At 41.8% G+C, this 24,624-nt stretch overlaps 1 protein-coding gene and 1 long non-coding RNA gene across 3 annotated transcripts; one reads left to right on the top strand and one right to left on the bottom strand.

Moving 5' to 3' along the window:
* Positions 1-3,031: 3,031 nt before the first annotated feature.
* LOC133577294 (uncharacterized) lies at positions 3,032-24,462 on the bottom strand. Of its 2 annotated transcripts, none has more exons than XR_009811715.2 (4): positions 24,271-24,462; positions 10,685-10,797; positions 10,488-10,566; positions 3,032-7,183 (listed from the first exon to the last, which is right to left on the bottom strand). It is a non-coding gene; the product is annotated as an uncharacterized lncRNA (long non-coding RNA). The 2 variants fall into 2 exon arrangements; XR_009811713.2 differs by lacking the exon at positions 24,271-24,462 and adding an exon at positions 13,677-13,738.
* LOC133577288 (bromodomain-containing protein 2-like) lies at positions 12,508-20,331 on the top strand. Its single transcript, XM_061930971.2, has 12 exons — positions 12,508-14,358; positions 15,636-15,942; positions 16,010-16,147; positions 16,219-16,360; positions 16,432-16,631; positions 16,702-17,223; positions 17,292-17,420; positions 18,362-18,556; positions 18,627-18,865; positions 18,951-19,270; positions 19,346-19,471; positions 19,548-20,331. Exons 1-12 carry the CDS (start codon positions 14,327-14,329, stop codon positions 19,673-19,675), a joined length of 2,478 nt encoding a protein of 825 aa, XP_061786955.2. The 5' UTR covers positions 12,508-14,326; the 3' UTR covers positions 19,676-20,331.
* Positions 24,463-24,624: the final 162 nt, after the last annotated feature.

Here is a 24,624-nt window from a genome sequence, read left to right as displayed (position 1 = left end):
GGGAGGAGTTCTTGCCCCAAGTGGAGGAGTTCAAGTACCTCGGAGTCTTGTTCACGAGTGAGGGAAGAGTGGATCGTGAGATCGACAGGCGGATGGGTGCGGCGTCTTCAGTAATGCGGACGCTGTATCGATTCATTGTGGTGAAGAAGGAGCTGAGCCGGAAGGCAAAGCTCTCGATTTACCGGTCGATCTACGTTCCCATCCTCACCTATGGTCATGAGCTTTGGGTTATGACCGAAAGGACAAGATTACGGGTACAGGCGGCCGAAATGAGTTTCCTCCGCCGGGTGGCGGGGCTCTCCTTTAGAGATAGGGTGAGAAGCTCTGTCATCCGGGAGGAGCTCAAACTAAAGCCGCTGCTCCTCCACATCGAGAGGAGCCAGATGAGGTGGTTCGGGCATCTGGTCAGGATGCCACCCAAACGCCTACCTAGGGAGATGTTTCGGGCACGTCCGACCGGTAGGAGGCCACGGGGAAGACCCAGGACACGTTGGGAAGACTACTCCACTAACCACGTTAAACCCAGATTCCGAACAAACAAAGGTCTTAACTCATTCTCTTTCTATGCCACATCAATGTGGAATGCGCTCCCAACAGGTATAAAAGAAAGGGCATCTCTATCCTCCTTCAAAACCACAATAAAAGTACACCTCCAAGCAGCTACAACCCTAAACTAACACCCTCCCCGGATTGTTAATAATCAAATGTAAATAATCAAATGTAGATACTTTTTCTTATGTCTTCTGATCTCTCTCTCTCTCTATGTCCACTACTTGCTGTACATATCCTACCAAGTCAGACCTACACTGTTCCAATTTCCATTTCTCTGTTCTCAACTGTTGATGACTGATGATAACAACCAAACCTACCCCCCCTCCACACCCCGGATTGTAAATAATGTAAATAATTCAATGTGATTATATTGTGTGATGACTGTATTATGATGATAGTATATATCTGATAGTATATATCTGTATCATGAATCAATTTAAGTGGACCCCGACTTAAACAAGTTGAAAAACTTATTCGGGTGTTACCATTTAGTGGTCAATTGTACGGAATATGTACTTCACTGTGCAACTTACTAATAAAAGTCTCAATCAATCAATCAAAAATCTCTCCCGGCTGACCTGGGAACGCCTCGGGATCCCCCGGGAGGAGCTGGACGAAGTAGCTGGGGAGAGGGAAGTCTGGGCTTCCCTGCTTAGGCTGCTGCCCCCGCGACCTGACCTCGGCTAAGCGGAAGAAGATGGATGGATGGAGTTTTACATAAACAAACAGTTGTACATTCATAAATTGAAAATGTTGCAGACCTGAAGGGTTTAGGCTGAAGTTGAACACTTATAAACAATGTCAAATACAAGATGAGCTTCCAAAAAATATGAAATTTCCTTTGCACAACATATTATAAATACACCTTGTACACTTAGTTGCACGCTGCAAAACATTTGACATAAAACGCTTGAGCATAATAATCGTGTCTTAGGGCATCACATTTGAAACCCTCGACTGAAAACAACAACAGCGTCCTGTCACGGTGATGCTAGTTCAGCTTCATTCCGATCATGGAGCTCGGGTCATGCTTATTTTAGTTTTGCTTTACTGGGTGAAAAAATAGTCTAGTATCCAGTTTATTATCACCCACGTGACTTCTGAGAAACGGGTGGCGATGATAAGCATTGCTCTAAAGCGCCATCTTGTGACAGAATCAAGTCGTTGTCCACAATGACTCTGTAAAATGAGAAACACTCAACTAAAAAGAAACTCAACAAAAAAAATGTTTTTTCAATTAGTCACACAAAAAGGATTTCTTAGTCCAGCTGAAAGACAGAACCTTCGCCAAGTATGATGGTGGTCATTCTTTATCAGGGTGTGTGGGGGACTGACTATCCCAGCTACAACCAGGAAGGAAACTAAAACGGCCTCCAGCATGTCAAGGATGGATATCGGATGCCTCCATGTGGCCATGTAACATAACATTATATCATCCTGACTCAGCAAAAAACAAACTTCAGTCAACCCTGAGCACGGAGGAATAAGGACAAAGTGTATTTGTGTCCGGTCCATTTCAAATCGAGGAATCAAGCCAAAAGGGATTCATCGTTGAGCTTGAACCGAAAACGTTCCATTAATGTTTTTCATATTAACAAGCAAACAAATAATAAAACCATAAAATAAATATGAATATAAATATTAACTGTGTTGTAAATGTATTTTAAGTATGATTACAATTTTTTTTAACATTTACTTGAACGACTATTACACATAGACAAGACTCAGAGTCAAATTGGACCAAAAATACAACAACAACAAAATATTTCCGGAGCCGCAAAAATTAAAAGTCTTATTATATAAGTCTTATAATGAGTTTGAGTTTGAGTTTATTTGGAACATGCAAGTATACAACATGATACATCACAATCTCCAGTTTCTCTTTTCAACATGTTCGAAAAGGAGTAGGAAGAAGCAGAGCTTATTTAATCCTACCCCTTTTCTTTTACATAACAGTTGCTAAAACTTTTGTTCACTTCCTGTTCTGAATTTATTCACAATATACTCCATAAGTAATCACAATAAAATAAGTAAATAAATAATAATTGGTGAAGTTACATTTCATATGTTGAGATAAGTAAGATTATTTTGTGAGTGAAAGAATGAAAGAATGGATGAGTTAAATACATTCAGAATGTTTATCATGGTTCTTCTTCTTTGTACTTTGTAAACACTTTAAGTTTGAAGAGTTTCTTGAAGTGGGTCATATTAGTACATTGTTTGATTGCTTTGCTTAATCCATTCCATCATTTAATTCCACATACTGATATACTGAAGGTCTTAAGTGTTGTACGTGCATACAAATGTTTTAAATTACATTTCTCCCTAAGATTTTGTTTGTTTTTTCATGTATATATTCATTTCACACCATATTCATTGCACTTCTACATTTTTTAAATGTTTATATATTTGCACATTGTTTTTCTAGCATGCACACATCGCACTGTATGGAATGGCCTCAATCTCGTTACCTTGCGTAATGACAATAAAGCTGATTCTGATTATATTTCTCCTCTTTTTTTGAGAAGAATTGTTGTATATTCTTGGGTAGCAGGTTATAGTTTGCTTTGTGTATCATTTTAGCTGTTTGCAAATTCACTATGTCGTAGAATTTCAGAATCTTTGATTCAATAAATAAAGGATTTGTGTGTTCTCTATATCCAACATTATGTATTATTCTAACTGATCTTTTTTGTAACACCGTTAATGAATGAAGTGTACTTTTGTAATTATTTCCCCATATTTCTGCACAATAACTCAGATATGAAGGGAAACACATGATGTAAGTTTCTATATTAGCCAAATTAGCCAATCTGACACAAATCTTTGTTGAATGAAATGTTGACTTGTAATATTTATTCAACACATTTTTACAACATTGGAAAACATTAGTAAAACAGAAGCTTTCCCGAGGGAGAGATAACTCCTGGAAATGATTGGTTTAGAATGGCCAAAGGTATAAAGTAGGTAAAGGAAACGGCTGGCTGTCTTCTTCTAATAGATAGATAGATAGATAGATAGATAGTACTTTATTGATTCCTTCAGGAGAGTTCCCTCAGGAAAATTAAAATTCCAGCAGCAGTGTACAGAATTGAGATCGAATTTAAAAAGTAAAAAGTAAATATTGGGAGTATAAATCGAAACAAAATAGAAAAATATTACAATAAGAATAAAAATAAAAAGCAACAATGAGAATAAAAATATAACACTAAAATAAGAATATAACAAGAGAAACTAGGCAGTAGTGACCATGTTATGAAAAAGTATTGCATTGGATTTATTACAATCTTTTCAAGCTGGGTAATGTTTGCTGTGGTCTGGAACAACATCATGTTAACTATCAGAAATGCAGCCAATATTACATACAGATAATGTGTCATGAGAAATTCACATATAAATTAAACACACCATGTAGAGGACGTAAGTAAAGGAAATGAAATGAGCTCATATACGAGGCATAATGATGCAATATGCACATACAGCTAGCCTAAATGTCATGCACTGACCAAATTTGCCTGATTAGCACTGCAACAAGTCCAAAAAATCAACAAAGCTCACCTTTGTGCATTCACAGCATAGAACGTTTGGTGGACAAAATGAGACAAAGAAGGAGTGGCATAAAGCACGTCTTTCTGTGGCAGCGTAGGAGGAAGTTGTACATGTAAACAAACTACAGTGAGTTTAAGGAACTGCAGAAATTAGTAGGACAAAACAGCGCTCGCCAGATACTCCCATCAGTGAAGCATGTTTAATATAAAAAGTGGGATTTCTAACAATAAGGAAGGTTTGGGTCATGCTTGTCCTTCTACAGAAACCATATTAAAACACAAAATATTTTTTTCTATTTTCATACATTTTTTTAAATGCTCCAGGGAGCCATAGGGCTGCGCTAAAAAGCCGTAAGCGGCTCTGGAGCCACGGGTTGCTAACATGAGGCTTCTGGGTCTCGTGCCCACCCTCGTTCTTGCCCCTGTCTATGAGGAAAGCGGAAGAGAATGAGGGTGTGGTTTACTGGCTGGTCTGCTTGTTACATCCATCTATTTTCCTACCGCTTATCCCTTTCGGGATCACGGGGGGGCTGGACCCTAGCCCAGCTGCACTCGGCCTAATGTCTCTGTGCGGCCCGGTAGCAAATGTGTCACGGACCGGTGGATGGGGACAACTGATATAGAGTACATTTTCATGGAGGATAGATAGTACAAGGAAAAAAAGACTCCAAAGAAAAAAATATGTGTGTCAAGGTAAATTATTCCCCTCTTTTTATTATTATAATCTTAATGAGCAATACCATATTAATTTCAGTAATCGAAAAAAATTCAAATGCATCAATGGTTCACCTGGTGCAAAGATCACAATAAAAAAAGGATTGTATTCCGTGTCAATCCTTCACTTACTTACAACTCACAACTATTGCAATCAAACTTGCACATTGGCTTGGGCAGTAATTGTTTCTCACTTCAGTCCAATATTATTTTACTGTATTGATTTTCCTTATAATAAAAAAAGTAAATACTTACCATAAACCCACATTAACACTTTCAGTTCCAACCGGGGAAAGAAAGACACATATCTCAATCCCCAGTTGGTATGGTGAATCGTAGTATCGATGCTCCATTGATTATAGCTATTCATTTTATTGTGGTCTTAAAGAGAAACTGCACGTTTTTTAGAAGTTGGCCTATCAAAATATTCAGTTCTTATGTAAGGCAAGAATACATATGTTTTTCTTTTTTTTAAGTATTTTAAGTCGTAAAATATGGCAAGTACGAGGTGACTAAAAATGTAGCGAGTACTCTATTACATCCATAAAACCCTGTAAAAACATCCAAAAAACCACCAACAATCCTTTATTTACATCTTGTGACCAAAGATTTAAACAAGTATTAGCCATGTTGTTATTTTAAGAGCTAATGTAAAGGAACATTTTTTTTTTTTAGCCTCCGGGTGGATTATGAATAATTCTTCATATAAACTGGATGATGTAAACATCTCATTAGTCGGCATCCCAGTGAGAGCAGACATTGTCCAGTAAGCATAGGCGCCGGTGACAATGCCGAGCACCTATGTGGGATTGATGGCAAATTATTTCTCACCACCAAGCAAAAACCCTGCATGCTCAGAAAACTAGCGTCAGATTTACCGCCCGTCCGAGCACCCACTGGCAGAAATGTAGATCGGCGCCTATGACAGTAAGTGATTGTTATATTATGTTGATGTTTGTATTTCTTGTTTAGCACTTAACATTACTGCTGCATGGTGCCACACTTTGGACACGGTCCGCAGCTAATTTTTTAGCGGCCCGCAGCAAATTCTTAAAAATACTACTAAAAAAAACAAGTAGAATGAGTCGGGCCCCTTTGGATCCCCAAGAATTTTAGTGGGATTTTTTTTTAACTGTCATTGCTCAAAAATAACAATGAATCAATGTTGTTATGAATTATTGACCTATTTCAGTCTCCAATTACTACTCATCATTATATTCCATTTTGTAATTATTTGGGGGGGTTGCACAGTCAGTGTTTTTGCCATAAAAAATTAGATTTACTTTGACAAATAGGGCATAAAACATAAAAACATGTTTTACTCTATATCGACAGACTTGAAGTTGTTGTTTTATGTGTGTATTAAATGACTTATTTAAAAAAAAAAATTAATGACTGAGAACCTTGCGGGTTGCCGGGACCAAACTTGGAAGGAGCCCTTAAGGTTAAAAAAAAATATTGTATTGGTTTTGAAAATACAAAATATCAAAATGCTTTAATTTTTCAATGCGGCCCTCAGTGGAAAAAATTTGAACACCCCTAGCTTAGTATTATATTTAAGCTGGATCTGTTTATCAAATGGGTTCTGAAACTTGTAGAGCATCCTCATTATATTCAAGCTTAAAAATCTAAGGTTTTTGAATCACTATTTGTCTCAAAGTAGTAGTCCTTGGCTCTCATGAAGTCTGCTATGATTAGCAAGCGAATGTTGTGATGTGCCTGTTAAATTAACATGCTTAAAATGAGAAAGATATGTCATTATTAAATGTTGTTATAAATGTGCCTGTTACTTTATTACATATATACTTACAGTGTGTGTATAAAATGTTGATGGAGGTTTTGGCATGTTTTTTAGAGCACTTTATTGGCAGAATATAGCAACTCTCATTACCTCCACTTTTAACTGACTTTTGCTTGAGTTAGAATGCATTAAAAAAAAAAAGAATGCATGAATGCAGCTGAGATAAGTTCCAGCACCCCCGCGCAACCTCGAAAGGGACAAGCGGTAGAAAATGGATGGATGGATGTGTGCTTGTTTCACAAAATAATTGTGAACGATAGACAAAGTTTCAAACAAAGCACAGTTCCCCTTTAACTCAGAGTCAACATATTTAGGATTGATTGAACCCAGATCAGCTTTTCTGGAACCCAACACTCAACAGTTTGCCATCTTAAGGTAAATCAGCTCAGACTTCAGGCTTAGACTCCGACTTTGTTCAAGCTGTGTGTGTGTGTGTGTGTGTGTGTGTGTACACTTACTGCACTGTGGAAGTATTTAGGGGGCTCAATATGATACTGCAACTACATTACCTGGGAGGAACACTGCTTCAAGTGGCCATTAGGTGGAGTTCTGGCAGGTGATGCATGACCTGAGGAGGGTTAGAAGGATGACACAAATCAGTTGAGCTCCTTGATTAATTGATTGAAACTTGTATTAGTAGATTGCACAGTTCAGTACATATTCCGTACAATTGACCACTAAATGGTAACACCCCAATACGTTTTTCAACTTGTTTAAGTCGGGGTCCACGTAATCAATTCATGGTACAAATATATACTATCATCATAATACAGTCATCACACAAGTTAATCATCAGAGTATATACATCGAATTATTTACATTATTTACAATCCGGGGGGTGGGATGAGGAGGGATTGGTTGATAACAGCACTTCAGTCATCAACAATTGCATCATCAGAGAAATGGGCATTGAAACAGTGTAGGTGTGACTTGGTAGGAAATGTACAGCGAGCAGAGAACATAGTGAGTTCAGATAGCATAAGAACAAGTATATACATTAGAAATACATTTGATTATTTACATTTGGTTATTTACAATCCGGGGGAGGTGGGATGTGGAAGGGGGAGGGTGTTAGTTTAGGGTTGAAGTTGCCTGGAGGTGTTGTTTTAGTGCGGTTTTGAAGGAGGATAGAGATACCCTTTCTTTTACACCTGTTGGGAGTGCATTCCACATTGATGTGGCATAGAAAGAGAATGAGTTAAGACCTTTGTTAGATCGGAATCTGGGTTTAACGTGGTTAGTGGAGCTCCCCCTGGTGTTGTGGTTATGGCGCTCATTTACGTTAAGGGAGGTGTAGCGGATTTTACAGACTAGGCTCAGTGCAAGTTGTTTTACTCTGTCCTCCACCCTGAGCCAGCCCACTTTGGAGAAGTGGGTTGGAGTGAGGTGTGATCTGGGGTGGAAGTATGTAATTTTTATAAATAATATATATTTTTGTGTGTGAGTCTTATCTTAATCAAAAAAAATTACTTGTATCATTATAAATATTAAGGCTCTTAGTAGCACCAATAAAAAAATGTACAGTATTTTAGAATTTTGTTTGTGTAAATCAGCAGTGCTTCTGTGTAAATGTCTGGTTTTGTTCTTTTGGGATATCCATCCATCCATCCATTTCCTACTGCTTGTCCCTTTCGGGGTTGCAGGGGTATATTGACTTTAAATTCCCACTTAAGAACTTTCAGTTTTGGTTGATTTTGGCGCAGCCAGTGGACCAAAGCGGTAGTGTTTTGCTTGAAGGAAGACCTCATTTCCCATGAGGACTAACGCATTATAGCGTTGTAAATAGGGATGTCTGATATAATCGGCCAATAAATGCTTTAGAATATAATATCGGAAATGATTGGTATCGGTTTCAAAAAGAAAAATGTATGACTTTATAAAACACCGCTGTGTACACGGACGTAGGGAGAAGTACAGAGCGCCAATAAACCTTAAAGGCACTGCTTTTGCGTGCCGGCCCAGTCACATAATATCTCAGCTTTTTTCCACACATAAGTGAATGCAAATTATACTTGGTCAACAGCCATACAGGTCACACTGAGGGTGGCCGTATAAACAACTTTAACACTGTTACAAATATGCGCCACACTGTGAACCCACACCAAACAACAATGACAAACACATTTCGGGAGAACAGCCGCACCGTAACACAACATAAACACAACAGAACAAATACCCAGAACCCCTTGCAGCACTAACTCTTCCGGGACGCTACAATATACACCCCCCGCTGCCTCCTACCTCCCCACCTCAACCTCCTCATGTCCCAAATTCCAAGCTGCTGTTTTGAGGCATGTTAAAAAAAATAATGCACTTTGTGACTTCAATAATAAATATGGCAGTGCCATGTTGGCATTTTTTTCCATAACTTGAGTTGATTTATTTTGGAAAACCTTGTTACATTGTTTAATCCATCCAGAGGGGCATCACAACAAAATTAGGCATAATAATGTGTTAATTCCACGACTGTATATATCGGTATCGGTTGATATTGGTATCGGTAATTAAGAGTTGGACAATATCGGAATATCGGCAAAAAAGCCATTATCGGACATCTCTGGTCATAAATCATCAGAAACTACTGTCACGGTCATACAAACTGACAAGATAATGCCACAATGATCCAGTATGACTGATCTTTCCACAGTAAGAACCTGCATATTTTATTTAAACTTTATATTTGAGGTTTGCAGTCGTCGCATTGTTTTTTTCTTTATACAGTACTTTTGCGTTTCTTGCGTGGCTGGTCGTGTCAGCGTGGAACTATGAAGCTGCTGGCTATTTATTACAGAGCAAATATCCGATAGCTAACATTAGCATTGCCATTGTGATTTGAGCATCGAAAGGTACTTTTTGTGCTAGTAAAGCAGGAACAGAGCCAAGGGTCTGAAATCCCTCCTCATATTTGTTGAGCTCATGCCAGCAAGTGAAAGCCGGGCCAATGTTGATCCTTGACTGTCCTTTTATCCAGGTGGCCTCCCTTTTTATTTGTTTGTCTCCTCAGACAAAACTTTTGTTGTTGTTGTTTTGCAGCTTCTGCTATGATAGCAGTAATTGCATGTAGGAGTTAGCATTGACGTACATCTTTGTAACGAATGGGGAGAGAGGGAAGTGACGTCTACAAGCAAGTCAGCACATTTGTAGGTTTTGTGTGGCAGGGTTCCTGCCACCCTCCTCAAAATTGCTTAGTGCCAGTGAAAGCGATACAAACCCCCTCAGGCCATGCACAAGGTCATTCAACTAGTTGTAAGTCACAAATCACAAGTTTTTTGGGGGCACAGAGACATATACGTGACAAATGAGGTTAGCTTCTGGATTAGGAAGCACGTTAATCTTGTGTAATCTGCTGGATCCAGACTTTCCTGTGTCATAGCTGCTTTGTCAGGGCGAGAATGAAACACTGCACGGATACGCTCGTCCATTCAGATGGAAATAGCTCACTTTGAGAGTATAATGAAGTGTCGTTGCATTTCGGCCCACATTGTTTTGCATGGTTTCGTGATTACATCACTGTTTGCTCAACAGTCATTTGTTTGTTTACGTCTAAACTGATGTTCTGTCTTAAGATCCTGTCTCCATAAATTCTACTTGTACAGCACAGCCCGAGCAAGCAGCAAATGTGCCGTTTTCAAGCATCAAATTTGACGCTTCCTGCTCCCCTCACCTCCCAGGGGGTGGAACAAGGGGATGGGTCAAATGCAGAGGGTAATTTCACCACACCTAGTGTGTGTGTGACTATCAAACTTAACTTTAATAGTAGAAATCGCTATTACTCGCTTCAATGGTGTGTTTTTAAGGAGAAGACTGCTTTCAATTTTGGATGAGTGGGATTGAGAGTGTGGCAAGTGACTGACGCAATGAGAGACACACACCGGTGATGAGTCAGAGACGGCTGATTGTGACGTCATCTTCCAAGCCCCATTTTTCCTTCACTGCTGGTGGAGACTGGACCTGACACATAAAGCACAACATCGAGGCTTCAGTTTATTTTAATACATTGCAGCCGAGCACACTTCTTAATAATACACTTAAACATAACGATCCACAAACATCATAAAACAAATCCCACCATCCATTTTCTACCGCTTGTCCCTCTCGGGGTCGCAGGGGTGCTAGAGCCTATCCCAGCTGCACTCGACCGGAAGGCAGCGTACACCCTGGACAGGTCGCCACCTCATGGCCCTGCAAAGGCATAATGCTGCAATCACATAAACGCTGCAAGATCAAACACAAATGCTGCAAATGCGCCTCCCCCATGCAGACCCCCAAAACAACTGCATTTGAGAAATGCTGCAAGTTAGGAGCACACAATGCAAATCTTCCAGGCTGTCAGGGAAGCCAGACCTTTAGGAATGTCAGTCTTTAAAGACACCTACAAAAAGTTAGCGGTATAAAAATGTATTTTCTATGTCTTTGTTAAGCATTTTAAATATATTTTACAATGTTATGAATTGATTAACGTGGACCCCGACTTAAACAAGTTGAAAAGCTTATTCGAGTGTTACAATTTAGTGGTCAATTGTACGGAATATGTACTGTACTGTGCAATCTAATAATAAAAGTTTCAATCCATCAATCAACTGTTTAACATAGCTAATGTTAGTGTAGGTAGGTCTGCTCCACTAACTTCTGCCAACTTGCAGCATTTCTCCCATGCAGTTGTTTTTTTAGACTCTAAACAAGTTGAAAAACTTAATCGGGTGTGACAATTTAGTGGTCAATTGTACAGAATATGTGCTGTACTGTGCAATCTAATAATAAAAGTTTCAATCCATCAATCAACTGTTTAACATAGCTAATGTTAGTGTAGGTAGGTTTGCTCCACTAACTTCTGTCAACTTGCAGCATTTCTCTCATGCAGTTGTTTTTTAGACTCTAAACAAGTTGAAAAACTTAATCGGGTGTGACAAATTAGTGGTCAATTGTACGGAATATGTACTGTACTGTGCAATCTACTAATAAAAGTTTCGATCAATCAACCAACTGTTTAATGTAGATAATGTTAGTGTAAGTAGGTCTGCTCCACTAACTTCTGCCAACTTGCAGCAGTTCTCCCATGCAGTTGTTTTTTAGTCTCTTAACAAGTTGAAAAACGTATTCGGGTGTTACAATTTAGTGGTCAATTGTACGGAATATGTGCTGTACTGTGCAATCTACTAATAAAAGTTTAAATCCATCAATCAACTGTTTAACATAGCTAATGTTAGTGTAGGTAGGTCTGCTCCACTAACTTCTGTCAACTTGCAGCATTTCTCTCATGCAGTTGTTTTTTTAGTCTCTTAAGTTGAAAAACATATTCGGGTGTTACAATTTAGTGGTCAATTGTACAGAATATGTACTGTACTGTGCAATCTACTAATAAAAGTTTCAATCAATCAATCAACTGTTTAACATAGTTAATGTTAGTGTAGGTAGATCTGCTCCACTAACTTCTGTCAGCTTGCAGCATTTCTCTCATGCAGTTGGTTTTTTAGTCTCGTTTGCCTGATTGCAGCAAGTTTAAATTGAATAATTTTCAAGGTGTACATATTTTATGGTACACTTAAGATACACTGACCAGCAACTACATATGATTAAGAATAATTAATGCAAACTTGAGGATGTTAGTGTCTGCTTTTTGAGGACTGTTTCCGTTCATACACGTTTTGTTTTGTCATTTAAATTACATGAACATGTGAAAAATATATGTATAGCTTCTCGAGAATCAAATGATATGTTTTGTTTTTTAAATAGAAAAATATTTTCATCGCAGACTCAAGCGCTTACTACGCATGTTGAAAAATCCCACCTCCTCCTCCTCCTCCCAGGAGGCGCTTCGTGTTTGCGGTTTTTGCACGGAAGAGAGCGGCGCCTTTCAAGCAGCCATTGCCGTGACGCATGCGCAGTACCTCGTCGTGACTACCTCATACGAGCTCGTCAGCAGTCATGTTTTGGAAGAAAAAGGACGCCTCCAACTTCTTTTTGACTCTTGTACACATTTCAACTTTTAGGGACGCTTAGTCGAAGAAGAATTTGACAGAAAGCAGCGTCGGAGTTAACCACGCCAGCGGCAAGGCTTAAAACTGCCTTGTCACGTGATCACCCCTGTCCAATCGCTGAGAGACAAGCCCGGCGGAAAAAAGTATGGTCTTTGTTCGGACGTTTTTAGCGACCATATTTTTCAAAGTTAACGATTTCATCAAGAAGTGATTCGTGGCAGACGCGAGTGGGACGTTTTCCCCCCACGAAAAGGGCACGTCATGGATCTCTTTGTTCGGTTTAGTTTGAGTGCCACGTCCTTGGCGCGGTCTCGTCACGTGACTCCCCTCCCCCACCCGTCTTCGAGAATGGGAGAAGAAGGCGGACATGTTGGAGGCAATGTGTTGGTTAAAAACTATCCAGGTGGAAGACAAGAAGATATTTTGACGACAGATTTTGCAGGGTCTTTGGATTTAACAATCGTCATTTGTCTTTATTTGAACATTAGGACTTTGGTGGTATACTTTTTACATTTACTTGTTTTTTATTACTTAATTTTTGCATCACAAAGTGAGATTTTCTACAACGTTGGCTGGACATTTTTCTGACACTGTCTAGATTGAGTTCTACTTTTCACGGCATGTTTGAGTGACATTGTCGAGAGTCTCTAACCTTGGAGTGGGGGATGGGTGTATGTGATTGACTCAACATTTTCACTTTGGAAAGAGTTTGTTTTGGATAGTTTTTGCTGAGCTGACTGACATTTTGTGAAGACTTGTCACATCAAAAGTGAACGTATTTTTTAACGGGCTCTTACAAACGTCAAAGAGGCGTTATATGTAGCTTGAAGTCTTTGAAGAAACTGCGCTGTCAGCTTGTCGTTCCATCTGCCATAAGGGCTAATTTCGCTGCCGTCTGGCATCGCAATGGTTAAAGACGTAGTGTTTTTCCACCCGTTATTACCTTTGTTTGCCACGCGGGACTGTTCGACTGTGCTGTTTCGTCTTAAACCTACGACGAAACACGACTTTTGGTGTAGTTTTAATGCGTCTGTTACGAGTACATCGCGTTTCGGTGTGTCAGGTGATGGTTTATTGTGATACCTGCTCAAAATTCGACGATTTAGCTTGTTGTCGTCGTGTTTAAAGATGGCGACCGGCGCCCGTCTGTGACAGTAAAATGCGGCTCTTCTAGTAGAAGGGGCGGGGCCACAGTGCTTGGACGTGCGCGTGACACGAAAGCTCAACCAATGGGATTGCGTATGTAACCCCGAAAGCCCGCGTTGTTTGTCTATTGGCCAACGGCCGCTTTGGTTTTGCATACATTCACGTAATGTAAGCTGTGTAGAAATGCGCTCAACGTCCTTGGGAAATGGGAAGCAAAGTCATATATTTAAGCCCAAAACAACCTATGTTAGTCACCAACGGTTGTCCCCACTTTAACAGCAAAGCAACCGCTTTGAATTTGGGGGTTTCAAAGACTTCACAGGCTGTTCGGGGTCTTTGGGTGTGGTGACGTGAGGGGCAACGTCAGGAGCCAATAGGAACGCAGAGGGCGTGGACGTGAGGAGCGCGCTCGGCCAATGGGGGTCGTTGTCGGTCTATAAAAGAGCGGGTGTACCCAGGCGGGCGCCATTTTCACGAAGCAGAAGAGACGGACGTCGCCACAGGAGGGAGCCGGTTATAAAAACGGGAAGAGGAACGGAACCGGATCCTGGCTTGACTTTAGTTAAACACAATCCGGATCCATCCTGATGGATATGGCCGTTAACCCGCTCATTGACAGGTATCTACTGGTAAACTTGACTCTAAGCTTCCCGTCGGAGGCAATATTTTGAACTCTTGTCTCATACGGCGCCCTCATTTTGACGAGCGTTTGATGTCGATGTTCTGGGGGTGCCGACATGTCTCAAACAGTAGCGTTGAGCGGAATGCAAATTAAAGCGCAAGAGTTAATGACGAAGGACTTAAAAGTGTACACATTTGGGCCGTGTTAGCATGACGCCGGCGCCATGTTAGCAGCTACTCAAGTCAACGGCTGCTGCTCGCCGTGTTAGCTAGCATTAGCGCACCCTAACCCTTTTAACGGTCGTGACCCGTTTGCCACCGCCAATGTGCCACCATTGCTGGGCGTTGGAAGGGCTTGTCTTAGATCGAAACTGCTTTAGCATGTGATGACAAGGCATTGTTGTCATCGGAGTGTTTACTTTGCTGCAGTGACTTCATTTAACCAAAAGCTAATGATCTATCTGGACCACCACATGAGTGGTGGTGTTAGTTTTGGTGGCCGGTTGCTTGGTTACAGAGCCCAGTGTCACTCAAACTAGTCAATGTTTTATTACCCCACTTGTGTTTACTACTTTGCTCAAGCACATGTTTCACACCAAGTTTTTGTCTTATGTTGTACCTTATTAAAACAATAAAGCACACTAACTGACAAAATGTTTCCAGATGCTGTATCATTCAAAATTTGGTGTAATCGATTAAAAACAGTGCACTTTTAAGTGATGGAGGAACACAATGGCTTGTATACTAACTACTACTAATGTAGTACTATGTAGCACTAAACACAAATAACAGTAAACAGAACCCGGGCTCCTGAAACCCACATTAAATTGTCAATCCATCAGTTTCTGTGACAAGATGTGTAGCATCTAAGCGCTACCTGAAAACTAAAAAGTCTGCATCCTCAATGCATTTGTGTTAGAGTAGTTGAGTCATGTCTGTAACATGGCAACCGAAGCTCCCCTCGTCTATGGATAGTGGGTGAACTGCCGGCTTAAAAGTTTTGTAGAAGCCCACTTGAACACGTGCACCTCCTAAACAAACCGCTTAGCTCCAGGGGGTGGGGGTGTGTGAGGGTTAAACAGGACCATGTGGCTTGATGCGATTACGACGTATGCCAGCGAGGGGGCGCTGTTTCCCTACAGTTAAAGCTGGCGCTTGGTTTGAATATTGAATATGTATGTTTTTAAAAGCAGGGAATTGGGTATTGTTATTGCAGAAACAAAACGACTCACCACATGTCAGCCCTGCTAAGATGCTACACTGTGCTCTCCGCAGCTCCCATGGTGGGGTTGAGGTTGGCATAATGGGGCTCACAGCAATGGACCAGGGTTCTGGCACAGCTGCAAAACGAATCCGGAAACCGTCCCTGCTTTACGAGGGCTTTGAGAGTCCTGGGATTCCTCTGTACAACCAGACGACTCACTTTGGTACCCTGCAGCCAGTGGCGAAAGACGTGGGCCGTGCGGGGAAGATGACCAACCAGCTCCAGTTCCTGCAGAAGGTCTTGCTGAAGTCTTTGTGGCGCCATCACTTTGCCTGGCCCTTCCACCAGCCCGTAGACGCAGTCAAGCTCAATCTGCCTGTGAGTACCTCCTCAAGTAGCCCCGCCATTTAAACGCAGTGTTGTGATTCTTCATGTCTCTTTGCAGGATTATCACAAGATCATCAAGACGCCCATGGACATGGGCACCATTAAGAGGAGGCTAGAGAATAACTTCTACGCCAGTGCCAGTGAATGCATACAGGACTTTAACACCATGTTTACCAACTGCTACATTTACAACAAGGTAATGATTCTACTTCCCGGACCCATATGTGGGATAACACGCTGCTCACTTGTCACATTTTCCTCTCCTAGCCATCTGATGACATCGTGTTGATGGCCCAGTTGCTGGAGAAAGCATTTCTGCAGAAAGTGGCCCAGATGCCCCCCGAGGAGTTTGAGCTGGCCCCCCCACCTGCGCGCAGTAGGCAAATGAAAGTTGGGAGGCGTGGCAAAGGTGAGTACCAGTGAATGCGGACGGTAGACAGCTTTCAACAAACAACTTGAACATTGTCTCTGCGGTCTCAGTCCCAGGAGGAGTGACCACCGCTCACCAGGTGCCAGCGGTCTCTCAGTCGGCGTACTCGCCGCCCACTCCAGAGACCCCTGAATGCATCATCTCAATCCCTCCGCAGACCATCTTGACCAAGAGCCTGCAGCTCACAATGCCGAGTGAGCACGGCATCCCCTCCATGACTGGCCTGCCCCCCACGCAGCCCACTACCAAGGTGAGAGTCCACAGAGAAGATGGGAACAATAAAGCTGAACTGTCTGACGCCTCTTGTTTTTTTGTCACAGAAAAAAGGCGTCAAGAGGAAAGCAGACACGACTACACCCACCACAGTAGCCATGCCCATCATGAGTGGCATGGGTATGAGTATGGGGTTGGGTATGGGCGTGGGGCTTGACTCTCCACTCACTCTCAGTGCTTTAGGAGTGGAGCACAACTCTGAACTGGGCCTCAGTCAGGATCTGGGCCTCAGTCCAGGCCTGGGCTTCAGCCAGGGCTTGGGCATGAGTGCAGGCCACGGTGCAGTCACGATGGGTGGTAAAGCACCTGGGGGCTGCAGGCGAGGAGTGAGCGGACGGCCCATCAAGCCCCCTAACAAGGATCTGCCCGACTCCATCTTGCCAACGCCGACTCGCCGCAGCAAGCTGAGCCCCCAGCTGCGCTACTGCAGCGGGGTCCTGAAGGAGCTGCTGTCAAAGAAGCACGCAGCCTACGCCTGGCCTTTCTACAAGCCTGTGGATGCATCCTCGCTTGGTCTCCATGACTACCACGAAATTATCAAGCAGCCCATGGACCTCAGTACCATCAAGGTAGATGGCACCCTCAGTTTTCATCTGTGTTGTTACTTTAAACGTCTTACATTCTGAACTGTCCGCAGAGGAAGATGGACGGCAGAGAGTACGTCAACGCTCAACAGCTAGCCGCAGATGTCAGGCTGATGTTCTCCAACTGCTACAAGTACAACCCCCCTGATCACGACGTGGTGGCCATGGCTCGAAAGCTCCAGGTAACTTGACCGTGTATTTAGGGCTGGGCTGGGTCGATAAAACGATATCAATATGACGCGATAGACACGTAATGGATAGCAATAAAAAAAATGCGTTCGATAAAACGCTCTGAACAAAGCATGTTTAGTTGCGTGAACAAAAGCAACCTATCAAAACAGGAAGTGATTAGTGAAGACTGGGAGGGACACGTCAAACAGCCAAACGCGCATCCACTATTAAGTTTTGTTATGCTATCTTGCTGTTGATTCTCTGCACGGAGTGAGAAGAGAAAGTCAAAACGAGTGCTGCAGAGAACAAAGAAAGTGTGGATAAAGCAGGAAGAGTCACCATGACAGTATGGCAGTTTGTTGGATTCTGTCAAACGAACCCTAGTCTTCATCTTTTTTCAACCCTCAACCATTCCCTATCTTGATGTACGGAAACATGTAGGAACTCAAGTTTAAGACTGTCTAGAAAAAATTATAAACTTTGCTACTTTAAAAAAATAATTTTTACTGCATAACATCACATTCTTTTCTTACTTGAATAATAAGACCTAATTAAATGTTACACATACCATGTAACCTTCCTGACAGTAAACCTGCAAAAAAAATTGCTATTCTGAGGTTTTGATGTTTGCATTACCCCTTATTTTGGCACCTTAATGTGATTTTACAAAATATCTTGTTTTCCATGGTTGTGTTGACATTTATTTTGCCTTGATAGCTGCTGGGATTATAATATAAGAAAGGTTACATTTGAAATACATTTTTTTACATTTAACTGTTTTTTCCTGGTCCATATTTCCCATAGGTCATAAATATCAATAATTATCGATCAGTATAAAAAACTTGTATCGCAATAGTTTTCAGCCCAGCCCTAGGTGTGTAATACACCACGTTGCCGAAAATGAAAGCCGCCGTTTCAGTGCACAAAGTTGATGTTTGGCAATCTCCACCAGGATGTGTTTGAGTTCTGCTTCGCCAAGATGCCGGATGAGCAGCCAGCACCTCCGAGCTCCTCGTCTTCATCTTCATCATCATCTTCCTCGTCGTCTGAGAGCGAGCTGACCAGTGAGGAAAGCGAGAGTGAGAGCAGCCCGAGTTCTGACTCTGAGGAGGAGCGGGCCAACCGCCTGGCCGAGCTGCAGGAACAGGTGTGCAGGAAACGTCCGCCACATCTCGCTAACGGCTGACTGACCCTCGCCTTGTGACCTTTCTCCTCAGCTAAAAGCTGTCCACGAGCAGCTTACTGCTCTCTCCCAAGGCCCCATTGTTAAGCCCAAGAAAAAGAAAGACAAAAAGAAGAAGAAGAAGAGCGAGAAGCATCGGAAGATGGACGAGGAGTTGATGCAGATTAAAGCGGCCAAGCCACCCAAAGCCAAAGCTTCCAAAACCAAGAGCAGCAAAGCAGGGGGCCTATCTCTCATGCCAATCAAAAAGGCTCAGAGCAAGAAAAAGAGCAAGTGAGTACTGACACCTGCTGGAGAATGTTGTTAGTGCTGGTTGATGACAGTGTCCTAACCAGTCTCCACCTTTGCTCCTCCCTAGGTCCAAAAAGGGAAGCATGATGTTCAACATACCTCAAGCTCTCTCGGAGCCCATAATCCCTCATTTCGACTCCGATGAGGAGGAGGAGACTGCGCCCATGTCGTACGACGAGAAGCGTCAGCTCAGCCTCGACATCAACAAGCTTCCCGGCGAGAAGCTGGGTCGCGTAGTCTACATCATCCAATCACGTGAGCCGTCGCTCCGAGACACCAACCCCGAGGAGATCGAGATAGACTTTGAGACGCTGAAGCCGTCGACTCTGCGGGAGCTGGAGCGATACGTCATGACGTGTCTGAGGAAGAAGCCCCGCAAGCCCTACGGTGAGCCGAAGGAATACAACGACAAGAGCCTGGAAGCTCAAACAGATGGTTAACTTTTGGTGTCTTTTCCTCAAGCAATTAAAAACAGTGCCGGAAAGTCTCGTGAGGAGCTGGCACTGGAGAAACAACTGGAGCTGGAAAGAAGGCTGATGGACGTCAGCGGGCAGCTCAACTCTGGGAAGAAGCCCAAAAAAGCCAAGTGTAAGGCGCCCCTCCCCCGCTTCTCGCACGACTGTCCTTGTGTGTCAATCATCACATTTGATCTTTTCTTTCATAGTGGAGAAACCTGCCACCGAGTCCAGCACTCAGCCGTCACGCCTCAGCGCCAGCAGCTCCTCCTCAGACTCGTCCTCATCCTCCTCCTCGTCCTCTTCTTCAGACACCAGCGAGTCCGACTCTGGCTGAGACTCAGAACCCTTTTACAAAAAAAAAAAACGGGGGCCGTATGTGACAGACCCCCGCATGCACCACTTCCTGCTAAGTGGACTGGATCGGCAGAGCGGGCCAGGTGACACCAGGACCTGTAGTCCAACTGTCAGACCGGGAAAGTTGGTGCCCTCCTGCTCTCGGCTCACTCGTCTGTCCACGAGAGGGACGGAGGGAAGCGGGTGACTTGTTTCGGGTCCAGGGGGTTCTGAAGCGGGCTTAGTGAAGGATGCGTCACGGGAGAGAAGCGCCGAGGAGTCTGTCTTCTGGACAAGATTTCCCTTCCTCCTGTGCTCGCTCTCTTGACAGTGTGTATATGTTCTGTACAGTTATAGAACTTTTCTTTTATAAAGAAGCATTTTACTTCCCTCTGTGGGAACCCGGCAGACAGAAATGTGTGCGAGTGTGTGCGCGCAGCCTGGTAAGGTTTGGTAAGTTTTGACGCAGGCGTTGAAAAAGGGGTGTGGTTCAGTAGCTCCACACGTGCTAGTTTGTGGCGTGCTGCTCTAACGGTGTGATGTTGTACATTTAGTCTAAGTTAAAGTTGCTCCTGTTTGTTTTTCCTGATTCTCTGCACACTTGTTTGCTCCTTGTGACCAATTTGCTAATAAAAAGCTGCCAGGATGCCCAAATAATTTTGTGATGGCCTCTAATGTATTTGTTCCCCCCTACAAATTAAAAGTTTAGTTTCTGTTAAGTAAAATATTCACAGCTACTATAATAGTTGGAAAATATTCTAAAAGCCAAATGATATACGATTTTACACAAATTTACATTTTCACTAGCTGATATTCACTTATTTTTTTAAGGTTCAGTAGCATTAATGTGGAACAAACATTGGTGGGTTGATACACTAAAAAAGTACGGTATTTGTAGGTTACTGGGAAAGCATGTCACAAAAGGATGGCTATTTGCATTTTTTTAATGAATCAACATATTGCTAGTTTGTGCGGTATTGCAATTTTTGTGCTTTTGAAGTTGTACTTCAATATGTGGATTATATAGAAAACGTACTTAGTGCGAGTTGTGACAATGTAATGCCGTTCCAAACCCATTGTGTGTTGTGCACATAATACCGGAAATGACGCATGCAATATTTACCCGCTTCCACCACTATCATTTTGAACTTTAAATAAATAGGTACCAACCACACAGATCAGATGCGAGACTACAGTTCATTAGACATACTTTCTATCCACGCCAATCTACATCATATACACTTTATAGACCCCGCGGCGCCAGTGTCCGCCCACTGTCTTAACATCAGCACGGCCGCCATCTTGCGGCAGTCATGCGCTCTCCTTATAGAGATCCCTAAGTACGTCAATTAACTGCGTGCCAACGGAAAGTGGGTAGGATTTTTGTTACACAAAACAATAAATAAAATGTGTTTTTAAATAAAGTAAACGGCAAGAAAATCGATTAAGATTAACAAGTCACGATTTACTTCTAATGTACACAACATGCTGTCTTGGAGGGAAAAGTGGCCCCTGCTAAAATGGCCGCAAGGTAGGCACGTCGCTTACATTGGCTGCTACAGCGCGCAGCCAGTACAAGTCAATGTGACAGCAATGGTTTTTTTTAAATAAAGAAATAGCACATTAAAGGTGTGTCAAGAATCGTAGTATTGTTATAGGTCTCCATGGAGAGGAAATATATATCTATATATATATATATATATATATTTAGTAAATGTTGACACCAGTGTGGTGATAGTTGTTGTACATAATAGAGCCACTAGAGGGCACGCTAGGCTCATGTGTGTGGGTGACTGCTTAAGTATATATAGCGGAGAAGAACAAACCACCAGGTGTCGTTATAAGTAGACGCAGCATTAGCTGCTGTAACGCGAGAAATTCGGCCGCCATCTTGAAGTGGTGACGAGGAGCCGACGAGCAGCCTAAACTGACAGTTGACAGGTAGAAAACCTGAGATACCGGGGCTGGTGTTCAGCGTTTTCCTACTCAAATGAGCGGTCAGTTGAAAATAGGGATCGGGGGGTTACTTTTCACTAGTAAGATTTAACATTAACGTGCTATTGGTTGTATTTTGTGAAAAGAATATAACCACAGAGTTGAGAAGGAGCAAAGATCTCCAATAGTACTGAAATCGCAGCCGCTAGCGAACAAGAGTATGACCATAATAGAATTGCTTCTCAATGAAATTAATTACATTGACAAATGTCATACTTGAATAACATAAAGTAGAAATAAATTATGAAGATACAGATTGTAAAAGCCAACAGGGGTAAAAGTTAGGACCACAGGCCAGATTCTGTAGGGGGGGGGTTAATATATGTTATCTGTGTCCTTGGGCAAGACACTTCACCCTTGCTCCTTATGGCTGCTGGTTAGCGCCTTGTATGGCAGCTCCCGCCATCAGTGTGTGAATGTGTGTGTGAATGGGTGAATGTGGAAATACTGTCAAAGCGCTTTGAGTACCTTGAAGGTAGAAAAGCGCTATACAAGTATAACCCATTTATCATTTATTATTTATTTATCTAACTAAACAATCAGAAGGACAGTGGCTATACAGTATTATACAAGTCTAAATTTAGTCTAGCTATTCCAACCCAATTTTGTGTAGCCCACCTTTGTGAAATGTGTGGGACTTTTATCCAAAGAGACATACATAAAAAATACATATAAAACAATCACTGTAAACATTATCATTTAAGGGAAGAATGCAATACAAAATATCAAGACAGAATAAACTCTCTGCTGCTGCAGCAACAGAGATACAGTCTATAGGTCCCTAAGATATATAAATATCTAATGTATTCATACATTGTTTATGTAGGATATATGCATGTATATATAACCTAATCATATTGTTTCTTGAACTTAAAAATAGCTGACCGTTTTTTTCCCCCTTCTCTGGGATTATATTCCCAGTTTTGATCTCGGACGTCTGGTCACTTATAGCCAGTGTTGGGACTAACGCGTTACAAAGTTACTGTGACGGCGTTAGTTTCGGCAGTAACTAGTAATCTAACGCGTTATTTTTTATATTCAGTAACTCAGTTAACGTTACTACATGATGCGTTACTACGTTATTTTACGTTATTTTTTTATGTAGTATCGGCTAGAAACAGAAGATCTGAGTGTGTTTTATTGGAGCGCTGCGGTGTCGTCCTTCTGATTCTTCTTGTGTCACAAGCCGGAGGCGCGCTCTGTGTGTGTCTGCGTGTCTGTGTTTACTAACAACATGGAGATATTCTCACTTATTTTCTTTTGTCGAGCACAAAAAAAAGAACATTTTAGTTGAATGTAAGTTGTGTCTTGAATCAAAGATCCTATCTACTGCCCAAAACAACAATTCAAATCTGCCGGGTTAGGCTTTGTGTATGTCACGTGTGCCTTCCTTAGGTGAAGCCAGGTTTACAGCTATGTTGTTATTATGCTGTTTGTTACTTATGTATGTTATGTTGCAGCTATTTAAAATAGTTTTGTCAATTTGTTCTGGCCTGAAATAAATTGGCCCTTTGAAACATATCTTTGTCTTTGTGTGTTGTATGTAGACCACATTGCTTAGCAGAGTTCAGTGATGCAAATGCATGTCAAGTCGATCAACACATTGTATTATTCTCCAGTGCAATAACAGTATTGAAATGAAGGATAAAAGGGCATTAATGGGAGCTTTTAAAAAAAAAAGAAAAAAAAAGAAAAAGGAACTAAATAGTTACTTTTCACAGTAACATATTACTTTTTGGTGTAAGTAACTGAGTTAGTAACTGAGTTACTTTTGAAAGAAAGTAACTAGTAACTGTAACTAGTTACTGGTTTTCAGTAACTAACCCAACACTGCTTGTAGCATATAAGAATATTCTATTACTGTTAAGCAAACTATGAATAATAAAACATGTGTCCTTTATCATAGCTACACGTAAAAGAAAAAAATGTGTGAAAATTAGTGGTATTCAGTGAGGTAAGATGAATTAAATGCGCTGACAGTTCATTGCTCCTGCCAAATGAATTGCACTGAGTGGAGCGGATCACCACTCCAAGATGGCGGCCCGGCGTCTCGTCAGCGCCAGTCGGCAGTAGCGCTCGATGCTGTGTCTACGCAGGTGTCTGTCATTAGCTGATGTCCTACCTGATTGCAATAAAGGCGTGTTTGTGAAGAATAAAACGACTGTCTGACATATGTTTTCACTGGAAACATAACATGTAGCAATGAATATAATTTTAGAACAATTACAGGATGCAGTTTGTGATTGTTTTTAACTTCCTAATTTACATACATTATACGACGTCTGGACACATGACTGCCGCAAGATGGCGGACAGCTTGACGGATGTTACGGCCAATCCGTGAGTTGGAGTCTGACTCTGCAATGTACGTCTGTGCTCCATACCACAAGTAGAAGGCAGTAGTGGCGTTGATTTATTCCGAACATTAATACAATTACAACATGATACACCAGTTTCTAATTACATTACAAATATTACAATGAAAATAGCGCCGCTTAGCACTGAAGCTAATATAAAGAAGGTATACATACAGAGCAATACTGACCACTGAAGCCTGCTTCTCAACCAACGGGATAATATTTAACGGAGACAATCGTTGTACCTTTACAGTGCTGACGCCTTTCTTCTTACTTTCTTGCTTTGTCTTCTCTTCTTAACTCATGTGTGCACAAGTGCAATTTTGCGACATGTACCGGTTAACAGCATTACTTCCGGTTTTTATCGGTATAAAAAAATAAAAGCACATATTACAAAATAAACTCGACATTACATCTGCTGTTAAACTAACGATGCTGATGGTCTTGTAGTCCGTTCCAGTCTAGTGCAGGTCTACAATCTTAGGTCTTGCCCATGACGGTGGTGTAAACGTTGATGAAAGCAGTGCGAGGCGAGTGGAAAACAAATTGATTTATTGACAGAGAAATTACCCTTTGTGATATTAATCATAAGCAGCGGT

Source organism: Nerophis lumbriciformis, linkage group LG37 (assembly GCF_033978685.3).
Source record: "Nerophis lumbriciformis linkage group LG37, RoL_Nlum_v2.1, whole genome shotgun sequence".
NCBI classification, from domain to species: Eukaryota; Metazoa; Chordata; class Actinopteri; order Syngnathiformes; family Syngnathidae; genus Nerophis; species Nerophis lumbriciformis.
The sequence above is the reverse complement of the archived record's forward strand: the minus strand, read 5'-3'. Positions and strand labels throughout refer to the sequence as shown.